Below are 24,707 nucleotides of genomic sequence, written 5' to 3'. Positions count from 1 at the left end.
AACAGGAATGTAACATTCCACAGTGCCATATTGAGGAGAATGAAAGCACCTCCACAACAATTGCTTTGCTCTCCCAGAGAAATCACATTGTATAGAAAACGTTTACATTGAAAAACTTGAGTGGGTTGCATATGCTCTGCACTGGAACTCCTGTGCTTTAATTCCACTTAGACACTAAAATGAACCATTTATGCCACGCTTGAAAAACTCGGAGGCTTCTGGGATTTAGGCAGTTGAAGAATTCTTTACATTTGAATAACAATGAGAATCAGGAGGGAATACGAATGAACGCGCAACAACCCCCGATTTCGGAGTGCCTGCCGCTTGTGTTAGACACGGAGGTAACCTCCTACATCTCTGAAGCACCCAGCATAGAAAACCTCCGGGGAAAATGATGAAAAAGGCACTTTACTTTGTGTCGTTTCGCAGCACCACCGGGGGGACCCGCCATCTAACACGGCACCAGCAAGAGGAAACCACGGAGGAGGGGCACTTTAAGGTGCCATTAGCCCTAATAAGCTCCCCTTATTAGGTTAGTTGGGGAAACAGAAGACTTCAACGCAGGCCGACCAAGGGGAGAGTGAAAGGAGTGAGGGATTACCCGCCCCACCGCGACATGGGGGCTGTGAGGGAAGGAAACGTGCTCCTACCAACCGCACCGCCGGGAAGAAGGCCGAGAGGCAGCGGGGCCCTCAGCCCTTCTCCCGCCTTCAACGGCTGAGCCAGTGAGGCGGCGCCGAGCAGGAAGGGGAAGGGGGAGCCGCCTGCTGCGGGAGGCTGGAGTCCTCGGAGGGGAGGATCTGCTGCCGAGCTGTGCCGCCCGGCCCTGCCGTGGCTCGGCACCTCGCTCCCGGTTCTCGGCCCGCGGAGCCCTTGAAAGTTAGAGCGAACCGTGAGGGACACTGAGTAGGGGCTTACAGAGACGCTTCTCTGCAGTGAGGCGGCGCCATATTGCAGTACGGCAGAGAAGCTGTGGCGGGTGCCATTTTGCATCCGAAAGGGAGATGAGAAGAGACTCGCTCTTTTTCGCCGCCTGGGCGCCGCCATTTTAGGTTACGGCAGAATCTCTACCTTCCCTAGCGCAACCTCATTGGGCGCCGCCATTTTGGCTTACGAACAAGACTGCGACCCGCAGGGGTCCTTACCCCCTCCCTTCCTCCCTTTAGGTGACTTCATAAAATGCCCGTTGAGAATCCCCCTTTTTTTTGCCCCGCTCCCAAGATGGCGTCGATGCGGGAGAGCGACACTGGCCTGTGGCTGCACAACAAACTGGGCTCCACAGACGAGCTCTGGGCGCCGCCAAGCATTGCCTCGCTGCTCACGGCTTCGGTGATCGACAACATCCGCCTCTGTTTCCACGGGCTCTCCTCGGCCGTCAAGCTCAAGCTACTCCTGGGGATGCTGCACCTGCCCCGCCGGGCGGTGGATGAGGTGAGGGTTGTATAGGAGCTTGCGCGGGAAGATGAACCGAAGCGGGATGAAGGGGAAAAGGAGGTCGGAAATGGTGTGAGGGGGAAAAAGGGGCAGCGCCAGCACCACCTCCCCGCCCGCACATGGAGTCTGGCGAGGGAGACCCTGGGGCCGTGTCCCTCAGAGGCCTGGCGCTGCCCCCGGTTGCAGCGGGCGGTTGCTGAGAGGGGAAGCCGGGCAGGGTGTAGTGAGGCTGGTCCCACAGACATCCCCGCTTCATGGTCGCGGAGCGGGAGCAGGGAATTCTCGGCTGGTAGAGCTGTTTGTTGAGGCCCTCCGCGGAGGACTCGGTGCGACGAAAAGCGCTCAGATTCCTAGTGATAAGGGAGTGGAGTGGAGGTTTTGGTGCTGCTCCTCCTCTTCCTGCTCTTTGGGGAATCCCTGGTTGATACTAGTCTTCTGAAGACAGTTTCGACCAGAAACCCATCTTACACGTCCACACGGACTCGTAGTTGTAGGGCTCTGTTTTGATAGTTTGGGTGCCCCTGGGGAAGAGAGCTTTCTGAGGCAGCTGCTGTTGTAGGAGTAGGACAGAGAGCCAGGAGCGTTTAGGAACGGTCGTGTGTGTTAGGCTTCCTTCCCTCTCCTCCCTGGCAGCTGTGTAGGTGTCCCAAGAACATCTCAGCTTTAGGAAGGACAGCAGCAAGTGCTGAAACTTTGGGACTTGGAAGATCTGGGGTCTGCACTGAACCTTGCTTTCCCCTGACTTCTTGCAGTCAGGTCTTGCTTGAGGGAAATTGCCATGTTTTGGTTTAGTTTTTGCTTCTCTTTACCGTTCTGGAAGCAGATGGTACTTTACTGACTTACCCCAGCTAATAAAGCTGGCTGGCTCGAGTCTGAGCTGGCTCTGCAAGATTGTTCACTTGGCCCTGGACCATACATCATCTGCATCTGGCTTATTCTCACCAGTAGGCAGCTATTGATGTTTGAGGCAATAGTTGGAGAAGGACTGGGAGACATGTAGGTTTCCTTAGCCAGGTTTGAGGAATTCCTCTCCTACTTCCACCATGTGGAACCTACTGGTTCCTTGTAACAGTGATGGAGCTGGTGTGTGGTTGTTCCTCACCTTCTTGTGTAGAGTATCCTCAGCTGTGCTTACAACAGTCTCATTCTTGGCTAGGGCACAGCTGCTGCTTAAGCTTAATATATTTACTAGGCAGGGTGTGGGGAGGGCATATGTAACTTGGATTATTGTGTGCTCAGCTTTCATGTACTTCTAAGCTGAAAATGCACAAGCATTAGTTCAGTGTATGTTGTCTGTCTTGCCACATGCATCTGTGTGATAGTTCAGTGGTACATGTAACTGGTGTCACTCAAAAGAAAGAAAATGCATCTTGTTTGCTTTAATTTTTAAAACATGACATTCATGTTCAGTGCCTATCCAGTGCACAAGATGTCTTCCTTCTGTGTGACAAATGCAGTTGTGTTTTGGACAAACAAAACCAAGGCCAGAAAGGGGGATAGGGAGCTATGCATATGCTCATGTGAATTCTGAGTAGGCAAAATTCTTTTGAAGTGGTGTGAAAATCCAAGTAGCCTGGAAGAAAGGAGTACTGCAGTGTTCAGAAAAACCAACAAGTTAGTGGTGGGTTTAGATTGAAGAAGAAAAGAGCTCAGAAAAGCTTAGAGACCTTCATAAGTAACACTTATGTCAACTCTTTGAGAGAACAGCATTCAAACAAACTGAAATAATGAGTTGGAATGCTGGAAGAGTGTTCACTGAGTGGGTAAAAGAACTTCTAAATGTGATTCTGAGGAAGATAGCACAAAGCAGCTTCACTTGATCTGAGCTTTCCTTAGCCATGAAGTACATGTGAAGAAGAGCAAGTCAGTTGCTGTGCATTTTAGTGTATTGTTAAAATGATCTGTTGTGTTCCAAATATAAAGCTCTTGTTACTGCTGTAACAAAAAACATTGTGGGATTTTTCACTTCTTTGGTAGCGCTTGTGACTTCTGTCAGAAATTGAATCTTTCATTGTAAATGGAGCACACTTGAGATCTAGGGGTGTAGCATGTTTCAGGCCTTTGCAGGGTACCCCAGGGATGTGATTTCTGTTCTAACTTGAGAGGAAGGACTTAAAATTGTAAAAAAATTAAGAACTTGTGAGGCAGAAACACATAACGTTGGTAGTAGGTTTGCTGTGATCCTACAGACTTCCTTCTGTACATGTTAAAACCAGCTGGTGTAACCAAACTGCTGGCAGAAAGGGCTGTTGTGTTATCAGATACTCATCATTTGTGATGAGTTTGCTAAAATAGATTATATTTGTGAGTATGTGCTACATTATGCATCTTACTGTCAGGATTTTTGATGTTTTAACAGGCTTTGGGTATGATATCCAGAACAGATGATATCCAGAACAGATCTGTATGTGTGTTTGTGTGCAGTCTAGGTGCACTGTGCTGGGCACTTCTCCGTGATATCTGTGTTCAGTGTATTGTGGAGTGCTGAACATGGTGTCTTTGCTAGCAGAAATATACTGGTGTAGGATACTGGAGGTGACGTCTGTCACTTGGATATCACTCCCATATCTGAAAACGATTAAACTTAACTGTGAAATCCCTTTGTTAGCCTCTTTGGAAAGCCATGTTTTCTGTGCCATTTGCTAGTCTGTATTGATCATGTGCGAGAAGCACTGAGCTGGCATTTGGAAACCTAATAGTATTGGAAAACACATTGCATCAGCTTTGTAAAACTTTGGGAATCTTGATAGTGAATGCAAGATATGTTACTGGTTTGCTATGCAAGTGTTAAGTTGTATTTCCCCTCTCTAGATGATAGATTGGACTTTGGTTTTCTTCTCTTCAAAACTCTGCCCTCCCCCCATTTTCTGTTTTTTTTTACGAAGGCACAGAATAATATGGAAACCGTTTGGGAGCAGACATCTGAGTAAAAAGTGATGTGGAAATCAGGAAAAGTGTCATGGTATTGGGGTTTAGAAGGGGTTTAATTTGCTGCTGGTCCTCTCTAAATCTCTGGGAAAGCTTCAGTCTAGACAAGTGAATCTTCAATGAGCTCTGTTGGAAAGCACAGTCCTTAAGTGTTTTTTTTTTCCCCCTGCAATGTAATACCTTTCAATTTTCCTAATGTTTTCATTCAACAGTCCAAATATTGTATAGATGTAAGTGCCTTAATCCTCATTATGCTCCTGTGGGATAGGTAATAAACCTAATTTTTTATCATGCTGTGAACCTCATTACTGCTTGTTTGTTCCTGCTGACTAATAAGAATAATTGCCTCCCATTTTAATTTTAAGTGTGGTTTGGAGGCAGTTATAAAAAAATACCTTTTCCCACTGTAATTCTTAGGGCAGAATTCACTCACTCCTGCCGCCCCCCCACCCCCCCCCCCCAGTTTTTTTGTCTGCTAAGTTTGTTCCTAGATAATTGTGCTCATTTGCAATGATGCTTAAAGCTCAGTGTGCTGCTGACTGGAGTTCTAGTTGTGCATTTGGCAGAGCAGTTACTTCTGTTTATTCTGTATGTTATATTCTTGTTAACCTGATTCATAGTGACAAGTATGAGTTTTCATTTTGTGCCAATGTCTAATTTATTTGTTCAGGGTTAGACTGTGATGTTACAACCAAGTCTGGAATGAGGACTGTGAACTCCAGTCCTCTCTCTGAATTACCTGGATAGGAAGGTCCCTATCCCAGCAGTGACCTGCTCTTTTATTACACTAGCTGCAAGAGAGCAGAAGTCCAGACTGTGTCTTCTTGTGTGTGTGAATCAGGAGTCCTCATACAAGTGGGGACTGTGGAGTGCTAGTGCAAAGGAGTAAAAGGGCACATGGCACTTGTCTTTCCCTCTGTGTTCAGGACAGGTATCTTTCTGGCCTTAATTTAGTGTTCCTAATTTTTCTGTGATGTAATGGTATACTTTAATCTAATGCTACTCTTGGCCACTTATACTCTATTTCATGATTAAAATACAAATCACATACAATAGTGATATTTGGTCCCTTCTGGGTTTGTATTTATTAATACTGTACTTTTAGTCCAGGGCTTTTAGCTTAATGAAAATGCTGTATAATAATACGGATACATATTAAATATCTCTGTGGCCTCTGAAAGATTAAAACTTGATTGGGTTTACTGTGAGGGTGGTGAGGTACTGAAACAGACTGTCCAAAGGGGTAAAATGCTTCATCCCTGGCAGTGTTCAAGGCCAGGCTGGACAGAGCCTTGATCAGCATGGTCTGGTGTGAGATGTCTCTGCCCGTGGCAGGGAGGTTGTAACTGAATGATCTTAAGGTCCTTTCCAACCCAAACCATTCTGTGATTCCATTAGGCAACTGTTGTTGAAAGGGGCAATTGTCTAAACATATAGTCACATCTATTAATTTAGGCATAATATAAAGCAGATGAATGGGAATTTGTTACAAGAAGTCATCTTGTAAGTTAACTATCACTTAATGTGTTTCTGGTAACATTTCCTGCTTTATCCTTTCCCATGATGCTGTTTGTGTATTCTTCCTGCACAGCCGCTCTTAATCTCCCTTTGTCTCAGTTCCCAGGCTCTTTCCATCCTGCCTGATGCTTTCTTGTTACATGTTTCTAGTTGCATCCTATGCTTTTTTCGTGTGTGTGTGTGCCAGCAGGCTGAGAAAAATACCTGGGATCCTTAAGTTCTAGATGAGACAAATGCCAGAACATGTTGCATCAGATCTTAACATTCATGCTTTACAAGGCACTGGTTGGAGCTAATGGGACTCTTAGTGACCCAGTGTTGCAATCTTAATATACAATTAAGAGCTCGGGGTTATGCCTGTGCTCTGTAAAGTAATAGAAAAGCTGTAGGTAGGATTATGTTATTTTGAGTTGCATTTAATGCATTCTCAAACCACATGGGTTTTTTTCAGCTGCCAGTTCAGCAGTGAGCTGAGAACATTATATTTAAATTGCCATTTGAAGACAAACCTGAGTCAAAACTCAAATCCAGGCTTGTTAAATGCAAACCCCTATTCAGGCAAGGTCTCTGGTTAGCTCACCGTACACATTAGTGTGCTTTGCTTCCCTTCCCTGTGTATGACAGTGCCTGTGCTTTCTCCCACAAGGCTGTGTGACAATGTTGTTTGCCTAACACTGGGCACATAAATTGTTTCTTGGTTCCTTTCTTGAAGGAACCAAAGTCACATGAAGCAGTAGGTTGTGGCACAAGTAGGTAGCTCAAGCTTTAGCTGCCCTGAGAGCAGTGTGGATGTAATGTGCCCAGACAAGATCTCCATAGGAACATATGTAATACAGATTTATGGAGCAGAAGAGAGGGCTAAAATGGGAGGATATAGGATGAATCTTTCCTCCAATTATTGCCTGAGTGTGCTTTGATGGAGGAAGTTATGTTAGAGGTGTTCAGATAAAAGCTTGTAAAAGAGCTATAAATAAACCACAGCTTCACCAGCTCTCATGGCAAGCTTTAAATTTGCAGGTGTTTTGCAGAAATCAGTACTGTAATTCTTACAAATTAGGAGAATAAAGGACTTTGTTTAGATAATATTCACACGCATCTTCTGCAGTAGAAGTGTCTTCTGCTGAGCAATTTAGGGTTAGAATAGAGAGATGGACAAGTCTGTGTGGAGTCTAGGTGGGGTTTTCATTTACTGAGAAAGAAGTGAGCAGTGGAGGACAACAAAGGCTAGACCCTTAGAAATTGATTTTCTCCATTGGGTAAGTGTTGGTTAAACCTGAGCACGTTAAACTGTGCATGGTCACGATTATGTCAGTTTAATCCAAAGCAAATCTATAGTGCTGCTGAACATGGTAACTTGTACCATCTGCTCCACTCTGGTTCTGGTGTTTGTGTGACTATAGTCAGCCACACCAAAGGGCTGATCAAGCTTAAAGATCTAAAGAGATGTTGGGTTTTGGTCAGGTTAACTGATCTGGTGTGTTTCACAAGCACATTGCTATGAGCCCTTAAACATGCAAGGGGTGAAGGACAAACTGCCCCAATAGTGCATGTGTAAACCTTCCTAAAGTGAGAGGGCAATAACATCGTGTGGGTGAAAGGAGTTGAGAAATTTCAGTATTTGTCTGCCTCTAAGCTTTAAAAAGTGCTTGCGTGGGAAAATGAAGAGCAGGAATTTAACTTTTCTTAGTTGCATGAGTAGAGTAAGCTATCAAACTTTTTCATGTAAGATAAAGCTGGTTCTGAACAAAGGGAAAGAAATACAGGATAAAGGTGAAGATAAATCTCTTGTTTTTCCCCCTGTGTTTGGAAATATGTAGGTTGTAATTAAACTGTGTGCCACCATGGGCTATGAAAAATCAGAATTCAAGTACTTTCTTACGCTGGTTTGTAAATTCTTTAGCATTAATACCATACAGATAGTATGTCTTAAGTACTTAATGTAATTTTACTGTTAGATTTTGTGGCTTGGTAGATGCACAGTGTACCTCAGAGATCTTAAGCTCTGTGAAAATAATGCTTTAAGGCTTACATGGAAGTTTACTTGGGGGTGGTGGAAAGGCAAATGTTGGAGGGGGGGAGAGGGTTAAGCATACATGTGAATGAAACAAAACCACAAATTCAAGAGATTCACTGTGTAACCTCTGGCTGTAGTTACCTTGATTTTTATGTCATTGTCTAATGCCAAGATACATGTAGATTAGTGATTAAAATAAAAAAACCTGTGACAATAAATCTTGTGCATTATTCCCCTGCCTTTTTTTTTAAGATAGGTGCTTAAAGAAAAAAAACAGGCACTTTTTTTCTGATTATGGAAATTTTGGGTAAATGGAAAATCATGCTACTTGTAAATACGCCATCCCTGGCAATGTTCAAGGCCAGGCTGGACAGAGCCTTGGGCGATATGGTCTAGTGTGAGATGTCTCTGCCCATGGCAGGGAGTGGGAACTGGATGATCTTAAGGTCGTTTCCAACCAAAACCATTCTATGATTCTATGTTAGAGGGCTGTGTTTCCTTCTATAATACGTAGCTTTTGTCAGACAGTGCAGTAAGCCAAACACGTCATTTTGGAGAAAGCTTAAATAAAGTTTTGATGACTTTAGTTTATGTTCAGATGCTGCAAATATGGTATGTGTGCTTAATTATTCTGTAGCCTAGGAAGGGGCACATCTTCGTTTAGATGCCTCTTCTATATAGCTTGTATTCTAGTTGCGTATTCTTACCACTGGATGTGAGGTGTGGGTACATTGGGAGTATAAGTGCAGAATGTAAGGAGACACTAATGTAAGAACCTGGCCTGTTGCTCTTGGTAAATATGTTCAGTGCTAAACAAAGCTTTGAGCTGCCAAAAGCTCAAACCAAACTTGGGTTAGATTGACCAAAAGCAATGTAAAAATGTTACCTTGGTTCGTTCTTTCCTTGGTGATAGAGTTAATGTATAACTGTGAAGCAGTATCCCTCTTCCCTTCCCCAGTAGTAAAACATTGTGCATGTTTATGTAAGTGTGTTTTTAAAATAATAATAAAAAACCCAACTGTAACTTGTTTAAAACTGCTTCCAATTGGCTGATTTTCTTTTTCTTTTTTTGGTAGATGAAAGGGGCACTGACTGAAATTGTCCAGCTTGCTACCTTGGATTCAGACCCTTGGGTCTTAATGGTAGCTGATATTTTAAAATCCTTTCCAGATACTGGCTCCCTTAACCTTGATCTTGAAGAACAGAATCCCAATGTTCAAGATATTTTAGGAGAGCTTAGAGAAAAAGGTAAGCCTTTTCTGTTGGTGAGAATTACAGAAATATGCCCTTTTTCAGTAATGACCTGTTGCTTCTCATGCAGTCTTTCTAAACAGAATTGGTATCAGGACAAGCAGCATGTCTTGTCTCAACTACCACAGTTCATGATCTGGCATGTTACTGGACTGGCAACTGTGGTATTTTAGAAATGGTAACTTCTTAAATCATCTTTTCACACATCATCATAATTTATGTGTCAGGTATCACCCTGAGTGCTTGTGAAGAGCAACACACAAGTTACTGTGGATTCATTAGTAGCATAGCCAGGCTGTATGTGCACTGATAGGTAATTGATTTACTGCAGCTTAGGAAGTTGAGGATTTTTTTTGTATATTGTTTAGTTTTGTATCTTGTAGTACCAGAGCTGACGGTAAGGCTCTGTTCTACAGTGTGTGTGTGAGTGTGGAAGCACCACCTTTGTGGTGGGGAGCACCTCTGCTGGAAGTCCTCCTCTAGGCATCAAATGATAGGTGTTGTGGGGAGAGACTGATCCCAAGCAGAGCTCTGCTCTTATGTCTGAGTAGCTACTGACTACCAGCAGCTGAAAACATTGGCTCAGGCACTTGCACAGTCCCTGCTTCAAACAATGCAGTAAATGGGTGATGCAAAGCTACTTCAATGGATTTGATTTAGCGTGTTGCCTAGAAAAAGCCCTTGGGCATCAATGGGCAGATCTGGTGTTGAATTGAGGATTGCAGCAGAGCAATAATGAAATGACTTGGAGGTGGAAGCATTTTGTTTTACTATAAACAAATGGGTCACTTATCTGTTCACACTTTTGGTTTGCATTTTGTTTAGAAGTTTCCTTTTTATGTGATTGTTTTAAGGAGTGTGAGAATCCAATCATTTTTATCTTTCACTCTGACAGTAGTAGCCTGTATAAAATTCCTATAACTTGGCCAGGTATAGTAACATGGAAGCTCTTACGAAGCTAATGTAAAAACCAAACTTCCTAATAACTGGTTCTATATGGTGTAATAATTACAGCTAAATTACTCTTGGCATTTAAACAAGTCATCTAGCATTTAAAAACATCTGTACAGTCTACTTGTAAAATGTTTTGTAATTAGCTACCAGAGATGATAATACCCATGTGTTAACTCTTTATGCAGTAAGTGAATGTGAAACTTCAGCTATGTTGCCGTTGGAATGCCAATACTTAAACAAAAATGCCTTGACAACACTAGCTGGGCCACTTACTCCCCCAGTGAAACACTTCCAGCTGAAAAGGAAACCTAAAAGTGCCACTCTCAGAGCTGAACTCTTGCAGAAGTGTAAGTAGTATTACAGCTAGTTGCTAAGATTGAGTGGTGAAAGGAACAGTCCTGTTTGATCTTATGTCAGTATGGCGGTATTAAAGTTTTCTGTTATAAGAGCTGGCTGATATTTTTTCTTTGATAGACTGCTGTGTATGGAAGAGCAGGTGCAAGTCATTCTGGCTGAAATTATGTTAAAATGCTAAGCTTTACTTAAATGCTGTTTAGATTTCAAAGCATACAACTAGTTGCAGCTTTTTGAAGTGCAGATATAGTCTCTCCCTTATGGGTATATTTGTCAGTTGTTAAGACTTGAGGGACTGCTCTGGCTAAAGCTCCTGAAACAAAAGTGAAATAAGAACCTAGTTCTGTTTTGCCGTATGTTTTTACAACAGGGAGGAAGAGCTGCTAATCACTGCTTTCTTTTGCACAGTATGGCTATGTCAGGTGTGAAAGCCAAGAAAGGCAACATGTGTATACATATATGTATTGGTAGCTGGTTGAACTAAGCAATCTTAAAATAGCGTACTGTAGCTGCTATTCCATTGCAGCAGCTTGCTGCTTGAATGCAACTTGAGTAGTTGCTGTGGTTAAATACAAGATCTGTAACTTTTCATGAAGTTACATAATACTTTCTTCTAATTATTTCAGTCTCAAGTACATTGACTACTCTGAAAATGTCTTTTGGCTTGGACCATCTTGTCAGTTGCACAGTCGTACTGATTTTACTTCTTCTCCAAACACTATGTTTACCTTTTGCATAAATGATCTAGGGTTTAATTAAAGTATTATTCTTTCTTTATTGGTATTCCCATCTTCCTATGTATTAGTTTATAGCATTTTATATAAGAAGCAATGTATTGGTTTGGGTGTTGGTTTTTGGGGGTTTTTTTTCAGCATAAATGCTGTAATAACTAAAGTCCTTTTTCTTTTTAGCAACAGAAACTGCACAACAGCTCAAGAAGACTGCAGGAGTGCCTTTCCATGCCAAAGGCAGAGGCCTGGTCAAAAAGATAGATACAACAAGTATGGCTCACTTTCATCACTTCCTGGATGGAAAATCTGATAAAATAGCCTTGATGGAGAATAAAATTACTGTCTAGTTTTTACAAACTCTTCAATTCTTGTCATGCAAAGGGTTTCTTCCTTTCTGCCTCTTTCTCTCCTGATACTTTCATGCTTCTGATGTGCCTTGTCAGAAGGAACAAGAGTGTGGGGTGTTTCTTAAATGGCAAGTGTATCTGCCATGCTTCTAAAATGTGCACAGTTAGATCATGGCTGTAGACTCTGGTAAGAATTTAATTTGCATCAGGCCAGGAATAACTCCTGACTAAACCCTGCTGCTCCAAAAGGGAGTAGAGTGGATTATGGTGATGTGCTGTACTCTCCGAAATCCTGTGAAGTAGACTGAAACTGTCTTGTATAATTCTGTGTGAAGAAAGAGAAGGGGACAGTGTGCTCTCTGCCAAGGCTGTTCAGTGGCTTCTATTTAATGGGCATGACAAAGATGGATAATCATTCTTCGTGTTCATGGATTTCAACTGCTTGCTAAAGTGCTTTAACTGCTTGAATTTTTTGGCTAAGTGTTTTGACTGGGAGTAAGAGGAGAGTTCAGAATTAGTTACGTATGTTAAATCACTGCACAGTTGTAACTTCTCGGACCATCGGTATGATGCTGAGGTTTAAAACTAGAGTGTTTTCTTAGTGTGGCGGCTGGAAGCTGTGAAGTACTTTGTGTGGGTGCTATTTAAGATGTGGTTTTTAGCACAAAAGTTTAGCCACACAGTCATACAAGAAATGCCAAAAGTGTAGATGTAATTTGAGCTAAAAATTGTCCCAGTATAGGAACTGACCTTTAATTCTTGGCATTCTTTTTAGCTGTTGAACTAATAAAGCAAGTTTTTAGACTTGGCCTTTAGAGCCAGGTGTCTCTAGAAATCTGAGCTATAGGATCAGCTGGGGTTTACTCTGCTGAAACTTACATTGGTCAGGGAGGATTGTCCTACAATGAAAAGGTTTTCAGTGCAGCATAAGAGGGGGATAGAGAGTATCTAATCTCAGACTTAAGTTCTGTGTTTATCTTAATAGTAGGGTATCAGGAGATAGTCAGGAGGCTGAGACCTGACAGCTATGTTTGTGTCCCTAGTGTTTTAGTAGTTGATGAAAGAATGCTGTTATCAGTACTTATATTGAGCATGAGCTGAAAGGGTAATAGGGTAAAGTTGGGGGAAATCAGCTTCTTACAGGTGTAGAAGTTCCTCTTGAGTATTGAGACAGCAGCTTTTCCATTTGTAATGGACACACAGATTGGATCCTCCTCCGTGTGCAAACAGCAGGTCCAGAATTTCAGATCCCTGTGTGAAGCACTGATTTACCTTTCCAGTAGATTACAAGCCCTTAGCCCTGCAGAAGCTTGGCTAAGAGTCTTTGACTAAATACGGTCTCACCAAGTAACTAGATCTTACAGTTCAAAGAGCAACTTGGGCAATAACCAGATTTGGAACATTCGTACCTGATATGTTTGTGTTCAGATTTTGTTTGCTATAAGTGAGGAAAGCATCGATATATGTAGCAAAAAGCCATTTTGATAGCAGTGTACGTGTTTGGTTACTTCATTTAGAATGGGGTTGCAAACATTAGCGTAGAGATTGGCTTTTACTCCTTGTTTGAAGGGTAAAACCTATTCTGACTTTTGAGGAACATGTAGTGTATTGTAGATAGTTTCAAGTTATAAAATCTGATGTCCAAGGGGGGGGTTGTGTGCAGTAAGAAGAGGAAAAGTTGTAGAACATTTACTTTTTGTTTGTACGTAATTAAACATATATTACAGTTGTTGCATTTTTTGATCTTCCTTAAGCACCACTCAAAGGAATACCAAAACAAGCTCCATTCAGGAGTACTTCAGCACCCAGTGTGTTTAGTTCTTCTGGAAACAGAACTCCTATTCCTCCTTCAAGAACACCTTTGCGCAAAGAAAGAGGAGTAAAGGTAGGTGCACTCTTTCTTAGCCTCTTGTTTTCCTGCTCAGCTATCCCCCCATCTAAAGTGAATTTCTGATGCTGTTTTGAATTAAGTATCAAAATATTAAAGAAAAAACAAAGGACAATATATATAGAGATAAGTAATGGTTATTAAGTGCTCTGTGGTCTGTCTTTTTAGCTTCTAGATATCTCTGAGCTGGATATGGTGGGTGCTGGCCGTGAAGCAAAGAGAAGAAGAAAGACATTAGGTTGGTATGGCATGCTGCCTATAAAGGCTATTAATACACCTGCAAGTAGGGTCTAGATTTATACTGTTCTATTGTTCATTTGTTAAAACTTACCATCAGCTGAACTTTAAAAAAGGCTAAAAAATGCTTTAAGAGAGGATTTTCACTTCCCCCTCCCCAGTGCTCCTAATCACATTGCCATGTGCCTAGGTAATAGCTTGGCTCAGTTGCATGAAATGATTGAACTAGTCAGTTGTACTTTGGGCAGCACATAGGTGTGTGACTGGCTTCAGTACTGTTCTGACATACTTTGTTTACTTCTACTGGCTGAATGGCCAAGGAAGTTAGTTGAAAATAATGTTTAAACAGTGTGTAGTGGGGTCTAAAATTCTGGCTGAGAGATTTTAAGTGAATAATACTTGATACACTGCTCTGAAGTCAAATGACAGTGCAGTGCTGTACTTGACCATGTTGGGAAGATACACTAAGCCTCAAAAGCAACTTTTTTGTATTTGTCACTAAAAAAAGTAAGTACCACCTCAGAACAAAATCAGAATTGCAGTTCAGTTTTTGCTTAAGGTTTTGATGCTTTCTAATATTTCAGAATTAGCCAGTTCTGCCTAGTTACTCAGTTACTATATCTTGATGGATATACATTGTGGTTCAGTTCATAAATGGGTTCATTATACAATTGTGTATGAAGATTACTGATCTACCTTTCAGATTATACATCTTTAAGCATGTTTTAACAGACTGAGAACTGCATTTTTATATATTTGTTCAAAAAAGTGTATCTAATTCAATGTTTCAGAAAAATTCCTTGAACTGACTTCTGTCTTTATGCAATAGATACAGAAGTTGTGGAAAAGCAAGCCAAAGAAGAAACAGTAGTAGAAAATGCTACCCCAGATTATGCTGCTGGCCTTGTGTCTACACAGGTAAAACCAAACTAAGCAACAAAAAAACCAGTATGAGGAAACCATGATGCATATTATTCTAAAACACTAAAACCACTGTCAGATGAATGGGCTAACAGAGCTTTCTGACCCTGGAGAGGCAGAATCGTTTCATTCTGTGCCTGTGCATCCTTGGTGACTGTAGTGGAATAGTGTCCACACAAGTCTCAGTGAGGAGCACTTGTCAGTGACCTGTGCCCAGGAAGAACAGCTCAATGCAAGCAGCCAATTAAGAAATAAGTCCCTTTTTTTTTTTTTTGTCCTGAAGATACTAACTTGTTGCCAGAGATAATTCAGTCAGGTGGGTGGTTGGAGGAGGAGTTGTGTGCAGGGCTTTTTCCCTGTTCTTTCAGACATGATGCCTTGGAAAAAGTGATGTAGCTTTGTTTTCTGTCAGAACATAGCTTTTACAAGAATGTTAGGCCCTCCTCCCACTTCTGAGTTAGAAACTGTCTGTTCTATTCCATCAGGCCTTGGCCTGGAATTAATTTGGACAATAGGGTTTTTTAGATAAAAATAGATAATTCAAGGCTGCTGTACCCAGTGTCTGCAGGCCTCTCAGGATGATAGAAATCCATCTCAAATCTGAAGTGTCTTCTTCCAAATTTGAAGTGGTTATGATTACCTCTGTCTCTTAAAGTCCATGTGCTTGCCTTTGGAGAGCACTCTAAAAGACCCGTGATTCAGTTGGCGAGTCAGGCATTTTTTCCTCTAGAGCCTAATGGTAAGCACATGCAACACTGGTCCCATGGCTATGCTGGTAGGAATCTATCTAAACAAGCCAAAACCAACATAAAGGCAGATATTGTTACACCTGTGGTGATAGAGAAGGTGATTGCCTGTCTTTTTGTTGAATGCTCTCTTTCTTTTTTGGCAAAGCTCCGCATATTACCGAACACCCATCTTACTGTCTAGTAAGAAGAAATTATTTGCCTACTAGACTTGTTCCCCAAAATATCTTTCTGCTGTCAACCCTGGTGTTTATAAAGCTGGATTGGACTAAAGATCTTTATGGAGATACCAATCCGTTGTCTTTGTGCTGTGTGTGCAATATCACGGACAAAAGTGATATACATTAAGAAGCATATATGGCATTTTTATTGGCTTGATCCTAGATGACATCAGTCATGTTGGTGCTGACTGCCTGTTTCTGTAGCAACAGGGTTTATCTGTGCCTTTACTGCTGCTTTCTGCTTGTTTGCTTCCCAGAGGCCATTGCATTCTCCTGGGTGATGTTTTAGTAGGCCTTTTGCCCTTGGAGGAACACAGATTTCTGCTTGCTAATAGTGAACAGCATGTTTGCTCAGGAAGAAGATCACTTGTTTCCGTAGTGTAATTCTTCAGAGTACCATCTGCATAAATTTCATCATCTAGTCTCCATGCTCTCAAATGAGGAATGGGATAATGGAACAGCAGCTTGACTCTGCAGAAGTACGTTCTTCCTGGCTCAGACTGTGCCTTTGAAAGCAACTTGATCTGAATTAGGGGAAATAAAAGCTGTTTTTTCCCTCCTAGGATAATTCTAATGCCTGAAGTTTATATAGAGAGTTAGAATCGAAAGGGCAAACTTGCCCTAACAGAGGAGTCCATAATTAAGTCCACAAATTATTATTATAGCAGAATTAGTTGTACTTAAAATGCAGAAAGAGCACGTGACTATATACAGTATGGCTATAACACTTTATTTGTTTTATAGAAACTTGGCTCATTGAACAATGAGCCTGCACTACCTTCTACAAGTTATTTACCTGCTACACCCAGTGTGGTGCCATCGTCCTCTTATATCCCAAGCTCTGAAACACAGCCAGGTAAGAAAGACCTCTTTGGGTTTTTTTTTTTTTACCAAATACCTCCAACTGTATACAGTTTTACTGCCAAGCTCTGCCTTTATTTACAAACCTACTATCCTTCAACTTCAGTGAAACTTAACCTTAGCAGTCTAAAAATCCATTGCAGGAACCCAGCATTTGGGTTTGGGGTAACTAGACATGTTATTTAACCTATATAAAGAAAATGTGTGTTGGTTTTAAGTCTTTAAATGACTGCTAGGTAAGCAAGCAAAGCAATTTGCTGGTTGTTTGTTTGTTGGGTTGTGGTTTTTTTTATCTTACTCTGCAAAAGACACCAGTAATACACGTAAGTCTGGAGTATATCTCCATATGCACATCTATACACATGCACTTGCACAACAGTTGCTTTATCAGATACGTTAGTAGAGGCAAGTACATATTAGCTTTCACACAAGCTGGGATCAAGCCATCTGTTTGCCTTTTACCTTATTATAACAGTCTGATGGTGGCTGAGCTCCTGCTTAGTTTGAAAGTACTGCATTATTTTCAGTTGCAGAAAATTGCCTGTAGTAAAAAACAGCATTTGTAAACATCCTTCTACACCTGTTATTTTAACCCACTTGGTTTTACTTTTCCTTCCCTGCTGTGCGTAAGGCCTTAAAGGATTGTATCAGTTTGCACTAACATGTGCATGACCCGGGGTTTATTACCAGGCCTTGTAGTTAGCAGAGAACCAATATTTCAGTTTAATGCATTCTTTTTGTTCTTGCTTCTTGTGATTTGGTACTGTAATGTTTATGTGAGCTATGGCATATTGGCCACTATAGAAAAATGCGTATGCAAAACCAGATCACATGGCCCTGAAACAGTTCAGAATCTCTGTGAAGGTCCATGCAAATCTTTCTCTGGCAGAAAATTGGCATCTCCAAAAGGAATGCAGCCAAGAGCATATCAGTGTTGTCAGCAGCTTTTAGTATTTTCCAGAGCCTTGGCATTGTATTCAGCAGCAGAAGAAGCCTAGTTTAAAATTCTCTGTTGTCTTTCTTTGTTCCCTGTTTTTTTCCTGACTTTTCTTTTTGGAGTATGAGCTATCAATCTTTCTCATGGACAAGGATCATAAACTTTAATGCTTTCCTTGATATAAGATGCCTACGGAAGATCTATAGATGCGGTTTCATGTAATCTGAGGTTGCATAATTAAGACATGTTAGTTTATGCAAGTCAGTTGTGATGACATGAGAGGATTGTACAAAATTTAGGCGTAACTAATAGTTACAAATGTTCTTCCTCTCAAGTGTCCCATCCTGTTCCACATTTTATTACATAATAGCCATATTGCTAAAACCAGTACCATGTCAGTGCATAAACGGAGAGTGGTAGACCTCTTGCTCTCTAAAATCTGATCTGAAAAGCATCAGCATATCTACCTTTTATTCTACTGTGAAGACTGTGAAAATAAGTTACCATAAACCTCATGAGGTTCTTGGAAAGGTGCTTAAGCAGCTGTGCCTATGTCTTAAGAGCTGCAAAAAGATGTCACTGGGTACAATGGGTAATTACTCTTTGCCAGACAGGTGGTAACTTACGAAATCAGAGTAACCTGATCAGATATGTAAATCTCCACCTGCAGCCAGGATCACCATAGTAACTCCTTTAAATGCAGGTGAATGGATCAACTAAGAAATAACAGAGTTACGGCTTGTAAATACTGTGGGGGTTTAACCCTATTGGCAGTAAGTGTTTAAATGAAGACTTATTTGTGAAGAGTACATTTCATTCTGTCATCTGTTTAAGTATTTGTGTATTTTCAGTATTTGTTAATGGCTGAGATTTAGTTACCATTTCCTTTGGAAGCTGCTGCTGTATTAGGGAAAACCTGATGAAATATTTTTATGGTTTTAGCCTCTACATAACAGTACAGCAATAATCCTGGAGGGGTCAGAGTACAGTTGTTAGAGCTACATAAACTAAAAAGTAAATCAGTTTCAATTTGTTAAATCTGGTATCCATTAAACATAAAATTAGATGCTAAATGTAGTGTCATCCATATTGGACAGGTAGTCACTCAGTTGTCTAAGTATTGTAGATAATTGAGTGGAAAGAGCATTATTACTTCAATTTTTCATATAGATGTTGAATCATGGTGGTAAAATGGAGTAATAAGATTTATTAGCTTTCTTTAAAGGCCATTGGTGATGCTCATCCCTGTTCGGATTATCATATTTAATTGTCCTGGTTGGTCTTTGCAGCTGGCTCTGCACGAGAGGCCTTGCAGACTACCCGACAGACCGAGGAGCCTACAGCTCCAAATGCTACTACAACTCTTCCTGCACAGTTCAAACAGAGAACACCCATGTACAATAGTAACTCAAACCCACCTGCAGCCACACCTACCTCACCTCTAACACCTACCACACCTCCTGCCATTTCCGCTGCGGCACAGGCACCACAAGTGGCCCCCCAAACTCAGCAACAGCCACCACCGAAAAAGAGCCTCTCTCTCACAGTAAGTAAAACGAGGTTCTCTTTGACTGCTGCTTTTGGTGTAGACTGGAAAACACAAATCTTTATTACTAAGCTCATATAGTATGTTGGCAGTTCCTCACCTTTGAATTATTGAGTGATTAAGGCTGCTTTTTTTTGTAACCAGAGATAGTGAAAATGTTTCGTGTCTTTGATAGCATTGCTGTCTTAATCACAGCGTTTTTACTTGTGCAGTGTTAATGTCCCAGTAAGATGTCTTTACTGCTATTTGTTAGGTAAAATAATGTTGTGTTATTCATTATAAAATGGATTTCCAGCAAAGCTGTTGCCCAGCCAGTTGCCTGTAATGTAAGCAACAAAAAGGATCCTGTCATTGCTGTGGTAGGAGAAAAGGTATCCATGGATTATTCTAAGGCAAAAACCTTTTGTTTCTTTATCCTTTCACCCCCCTGTTACACTTGGGTTTTTTAAAGCCTGAGAGTGGGGAGGAAGGAGATTCCCCAGGAGCAGCAATCACATGTCCTGAAGTTTCTTACTGCTGTTATGTTGGTATATATTATGAGCATTCTGGAAGTTAAGCAGGTAACTAATTCAGGATGCGACCGAAGACTTTGCTAAGCACATCTGTAAGCCTGGCTTGTGAGATGTGAACTTCAAAAAGCTGAGTGACCTTTTCAGTACCTTTGCTTCATTTATTAAATAAAATTAAAATCCTCAAATTATTGCAAGCCTGGGTTTGTTGGGCAAACATTAAGTCTCAGCACATGTTTCAATAACTTTTTAAAGGTAGGGTGTTTTTATTTCCCAGTTTGAGAATTCAGTTATTTCTGTGTTAGGTTTAAGCATTAGAGAGGGAAAGCCTTGAGGTTAAGGCAGGGTTTTTTTTTTATTTACTTTTGTAGGTCTGCAAATTTCCACCTGAGTCTTTTATGCTTGTCTGTGATTCTTAATATGGTACCTGTTGGCAGTGTTTTCTCCACTGGAATTCATGTTTGTTGTTATCTCTTGCAGAGGGAGCAAATGTATGCTGCACAGGAAATGTTCAAGACTGCAAACAAAGTTACAAGGCCAGAAAAGGCTCTTATACTTGGATTCATGGCAGGATCCAGAGGCATGTATTGAGACCAATTTAGTTTGGTTTTGAATACCTAAATCTGAAGCACAGCCTAGCATTTCTAAACGTGCATATGTGAATGCAAGACTCCTGCTTTAGCTTTTCTCTGTACATACTGGACTCTGTTCTACTCCGGGCTGTACATAAATTATGGATTATTGCTCTAGCTATTTCAGTTCTAACTACCTGGAAATGGGTCTGTAGAGTCTATTTCCAGTAAGTCGAACAGTCAGAACAGCTGCTAAATACAATAGCTACACAACTGAACGCATGTAATAATAGCATAGCTTAGAGGCTGAAGAGAAACGAGGCAGCCAGTCAGAATGGTGAACAGATTATTCTGGTCCTAGTAATCTGCCTAGAAGGCCAATGAGTAAGTTCTTCAGTGGCAAGTCGAGGTACAGTTTGGGTAGTACAGAGCCTCTTTGCTAATTCCTTAGTGTTGGAAATGTAGCAACTGTTGTCCTGGAGACTTTAGGTAACCACAGGTGATGTGACTCACAGGAAGATAAGCTGCCTCATAGCTAATCCTGTCATATATTCGCCTTGATAGACAAGGCTGTTTTACCCAGAAGATTATCAGATGTAAGATGAGAAGGAGCTTAACAGGCCTTAAGTGAACTCTATCATCTTCACTAGCTCTGCTTTCTAATTTGGTAATTGAGGGCTTTTAACACTGGAGCTGTGGAGCGTAAATGTGGCTCATGCATTTGGATTCATGCAACACATTATTGAAGGTGACCAGGGTGGAGTTACTGTGGTGGTCCCAGGGCTTTAAGAAAGGTCTGTGTATCTTGCATTAATGATGGTGCTCTTTACTATTCAAGTGCAGTAGGAGGGTGTACTTTAAATACTTACACAGGCATTCTTTTTTTTAATGCAAGGTAAAATGCTATTTTGGAAGTGCACCGTGTGTGTGTTACGTATATTCACATATGCATATAGATAAGTGTATATAACAGTACGAATTATGAATTCCTTCAGTAATAATGTCAGCACTTTCTAAAGGCTGGGTAAATGTCAATTACAGTAATCCTGAGCTTCTTGAATGCCAATTCCAGTACCTTGAAATGTAACATTTAATACTTTTACTGGCACAGAACTGAGTCTTGAACTAGTGATTTCAGTGAAGCTGTTTGGGATTCCAGAGCAGCTGAAAGTTGTTGAGGCTTTTAACTGCAAAATGTATCTCAAATAAGGTAACTCTGGTGGTTCAGGTTTACCAGCTCCCACTTAAATATAAACTTAAGACTCTTGATGCCTACAGAAGTGACACTGGCATGCTTTACTCCCCTGTTTGGTGTTCTTCCAGTTACTTTAGCCATGGGGTTCATGTTTTGGGGTCTGTTTTTTTTTTTTTATCTTTAAAAGTCAGTCTGTGATGTATGGAGGGAGGAAGATCTTTGTGGCTGTGTCTACTGTGGACATTGCTTGCTCAGGTTTGAGTTTGGCATTTGTTGTTTGGGAGTTTGTTTGGCATAAGTGCTCTTTACCTTTCGTAGTACAGTGCTGAAGTGTATAATTTGTTCCTGTTCTTGTTTTCACAGAGAATCCTTGCCAAGAGCAGGGTGACATCATCCAAATTAAACTTAGTGAGCATACAGAAGATTTACCAAAGGCAGATGGCACTGGCAGCACCACTATGTTGGTTGATACGGTCTTTGAAATGAACTATGCTACTGGTGAATGGACCAGATTCAAGAAGTACAAACCTATAACTAATGTTTCCTAAGAGATGCAGCAACAGCAGACTGGACCAAATCAAGCTCAGAGTCAACCAGCTCTTAGAGTATGTCAACTGTACAAAATGGCATTCATGTGTACATTTCTTAGTACCCTCCAGAATAGAAGTTGTGGCTCTTCGACTTAACTGAGCTCAGTGAACACAAAAGATGGTGTCAAATTTGCTTTTTCTTTTTTAATCATGGGAGAGGGAAAGGTGATCTGGGGGGTGGGGGGGAAGATGTTGGTGTGTTTCAATTTTCCTACAGTTCAAGATGCCAGAAAAGAAGATCACAACTGAAAGATTACAGATGGGAGCAGTTTGCTTCTGAGTACCAGAAGAGAAGACTACTGCACAGTCATTCACGGTTTACCATTAAACAAGGGCACAGATCTTTACTGTAAAAAGATTTTCTTTGGCTACATGGGTTCTATTGTAAGAATGGACATTAAAGCACCACATGCCGGTGCTTGATTGTTTTGTAATTCAGCTGCAGTATAACTAAGTATTGCAGGTGGTAGATGTCCAGTTGTCTAATGGTACCCACTGTGTTTAGCTTATTTATGCTTGGGTGATAGGATGAGATGGAGCAGCTTTGATAACTTGCTATATTGTCAGTGTCCATGCCCAGCATGAGTTAATTTATACCTGACATCATTTGAGATCAGGAGAAACTGAGTGTTGGACCTTCCTGAAGAAAAACAAAACCAAAATTAAGAAGAAAGTAATGGGGGCTTGTCACTGGCTAGAAATGATGGCCCTTTACTATGTAAGTAGAAGTTGATGTGTGACTCTTGCATAGCAAGCTGTTGAACAGCATCACTTACCTGGGAGGGAAGTGAAACTGTAACATCTCCAGACCAATTGCAGCTTGATTTAAAAATGGCCCTAGAAATGATTGAGTGACACCTATCTGAACACAGGCGGTTGGGAAGGTTTGTTGTCTTGAGGTGGTGTTAGTTTATGTTTGGTTGAGTTTGATTGCCAAGCCCTGATACAAACACTTTTGAATGACTGTAGCTGTGGTTCTTACCAGTGTAGTTACACCAGTCTCAACACTAATGTGGCCACAATTATACTGGCATATAAATGTGCCTTATACTTGTCCCCTTCTAGTAGAAGCACATTTTTATCTTTATAACTGTGTTCACACCACTGGTATAATTTGGCTTTAATAGGACAAATAAAAGCTTGCTTTTATTGAGAGAGCTTATGTTCATAGTCCAGGATTCATCCTTTGGAGACTTGGTTTCATCACCTGAAGGAGACTTGGGTTGAATGTCTGGGTTCTACCAGTACTTATGTGTGAAGCTGTGCTTGGTTGGGAATGGTGTTTGGGAGATACCTTGAACTGACTAGAGGCTCATCTTGACGTGGAACTCTTAAGATCAAATGAGGATTTTATCTTTTTTTATGGAAAAGCAGACCAAATCCAGTAAGTACTCTTATATACTAACAGAGACACTTAGATGATTGATTAGAGTCTTTTTGTATTGGGGCATTTTTATTGCATTTTATTTTTAGTTTTTCAAGCAAATTACCCAACAGGACGGGGCAAGTGTAAGTAACAAGAAAACCTGTATTCTACAGTTTTAAGATGTGACCAAAAGTATAGGTTTCTTAACTTCAATTAAGCAAATACACAGAATGTTTTAGCTCCTGCAGTGGGCAAGTTATTTGATGATAGTTGCTACCATCATGCAGTGTTGTGCGTGCACTAGTGTGCAAGTTACTCCCAGATAACTGTCATACTGGGGGCTCTCCTCCACATCAGTACCCCATTTCAGAAGCAACCTAGATTGTGATTCTGATTGCAGTTTTACTTTATACAGCTAGAAACCAGCCTGACAAGTGAGGATGAGTAGTGAGGTTTAGTTTTTTAGGAGTTCAGTAGAATGTGTTTTCATGGTTCTAACTTGGTTAAAGTAGATTACGCAGGGCTAACAATAGACTATGAAAGTGTTCATCTTAGAAAGGTTTAAAGAAAAGTGACATTCCTTTTCTTGTCTGCATTCTTCAGATTTTAAAGCTGTCTTGCGATAACCATTTTATGTACACATGTATGATACTCCTGTCTTAACTGTTGCTGCTTGCTACATAAGCTGCAAATACCAAATACAATTTTTAACATGAAACTTCTTGAAAACTGGCTTGAAGGGCATGTACTGTCACTGTAAATAGCTGATGCAAGACTTTGCAATTCAGTAGTGTTCAGGAGCTGCTGTGTGATGCCTTTTTCGGCTTACTTGAGATTAACTGGGGTTCCTCATTAAACCTTACTCTGTAGAAGTGTGTATGTCAGACCTGTGCTGCGGGCATGGGGACAGCTCTTCCTTTCCTCTTCAGGAAGCCCTTCTAGAATGCAGTGGAGTCATTTTGAGTGCAGTAGTGTGTAGGAAGCTTAATCACGCTGCTATTGGTATCTGCTGCCTAACAAAGATGGTCTCCTCCAGGCCTGTTTGTCTGAAGTTGGTCATACGTAGTAAACTGAGATTTTAATTAGAAGCACAGTATATTTTTAATTCTATTAAGCCACTAGGATGAGGCAGTTTAAACTGCAGAAATAATTTATTTGTGACTTCCTTATCCTCAATACCACAGCATTACTTCAACTTGATCTGTGAATCTAGAAAGTTGCCTTTCTTTTTAAATGCCTAAAGAAAGGCAAGTTTCTGCAATGTTGTTAAATGATACCATAAAAAGTAAAACTACATGGAGACAATGCAATCATTGAACCAGTGGCCTGAAAGTAGGGATAATGGTAGACAATACAGAAAGGGCAATATCAAATTCCAACATAAAAGAATTGTTGTATACAGAACAAAATTTGGCCCTGGAACTTGGTATTTTTTGTCTTGACTATTCAGTCATTTGGGTGTTAGATGATTCTGTTCAGTGAGGCTCAGTATGTGCTGTAAGATGAAACAAGAACACTTGTTGACTATAGAGTGACTTGTAGATGTACTGACAAATTGACCAGAGAAGCAGTTCAGAATTTTATTAA

At 41.0% G+C, this 24,707-nt stretch overlaps 1 protein-coding gene across 1 annotated transcript; it reads left to right on the top strand.

Annotated features, from left to right (window-relative positions):
• The first annotated feature begins 881 nt into the window (after nucleotides 1–881).
• NELFA (negative elongation factor complex member A) lies at nucleotides 882–23,849 on the top strand. The gene is made up of 12 exons (XM_061359811.1): nucleotides 882–1,052; nucleotides 1,167–1,431; nucleotides 8,971–9,142; nucleotides 10,285–10,446; nucleotides 11,365–11,454; nucleotides 13,286–13,416; nucleotides 13,588–13,657; nucleotides 14,486–14,574; nucleotides 16,289–16,400; nucleotides 18,632–18,888; nucleotides 19,878–19,977; nucleotides 21,528–23,849. The coding sequence occupies exons 2-12, from the start codon at nucleotides 1,180–1,182 to the stop codon at nucleotides 21,710–21,712; spliced, it is 1,620 nt and encodes a 539-aa protein (XP_061215795.1). The 5' UTR covers nucleotides 882–1,052; nucleotides 1,167–1,179; the 3' UTR covers nucleotides 21,713–23,849.
• The last annotated feature ends 858 nt before the right edge of the window (nucleotides 23,850–24,707 follow it).

This window comes from Neopsephotus bourkii, unplaced genomic scaffold (assembly GCF_033783945.1).
Source record: "Neopsephotus bourkii isolate Nb327-2 ecotype Australia unplaced genomic scaffold, CSIRO-AGI_Nbou_v1 NB_994, whole genome shotgun sequence".
Lineage (NCBI taxonomy): Eukaryota > Metazoa > Chordata > Aves > Psittaciformes > Psittacidae > Neopsephotus > Neopsephotus bourkii.
The sequence above is the reverse complement of the archived record's forward strand: the minus strand, read 5'-3'. Positions and strand labels throughout refer to the sequence as shown.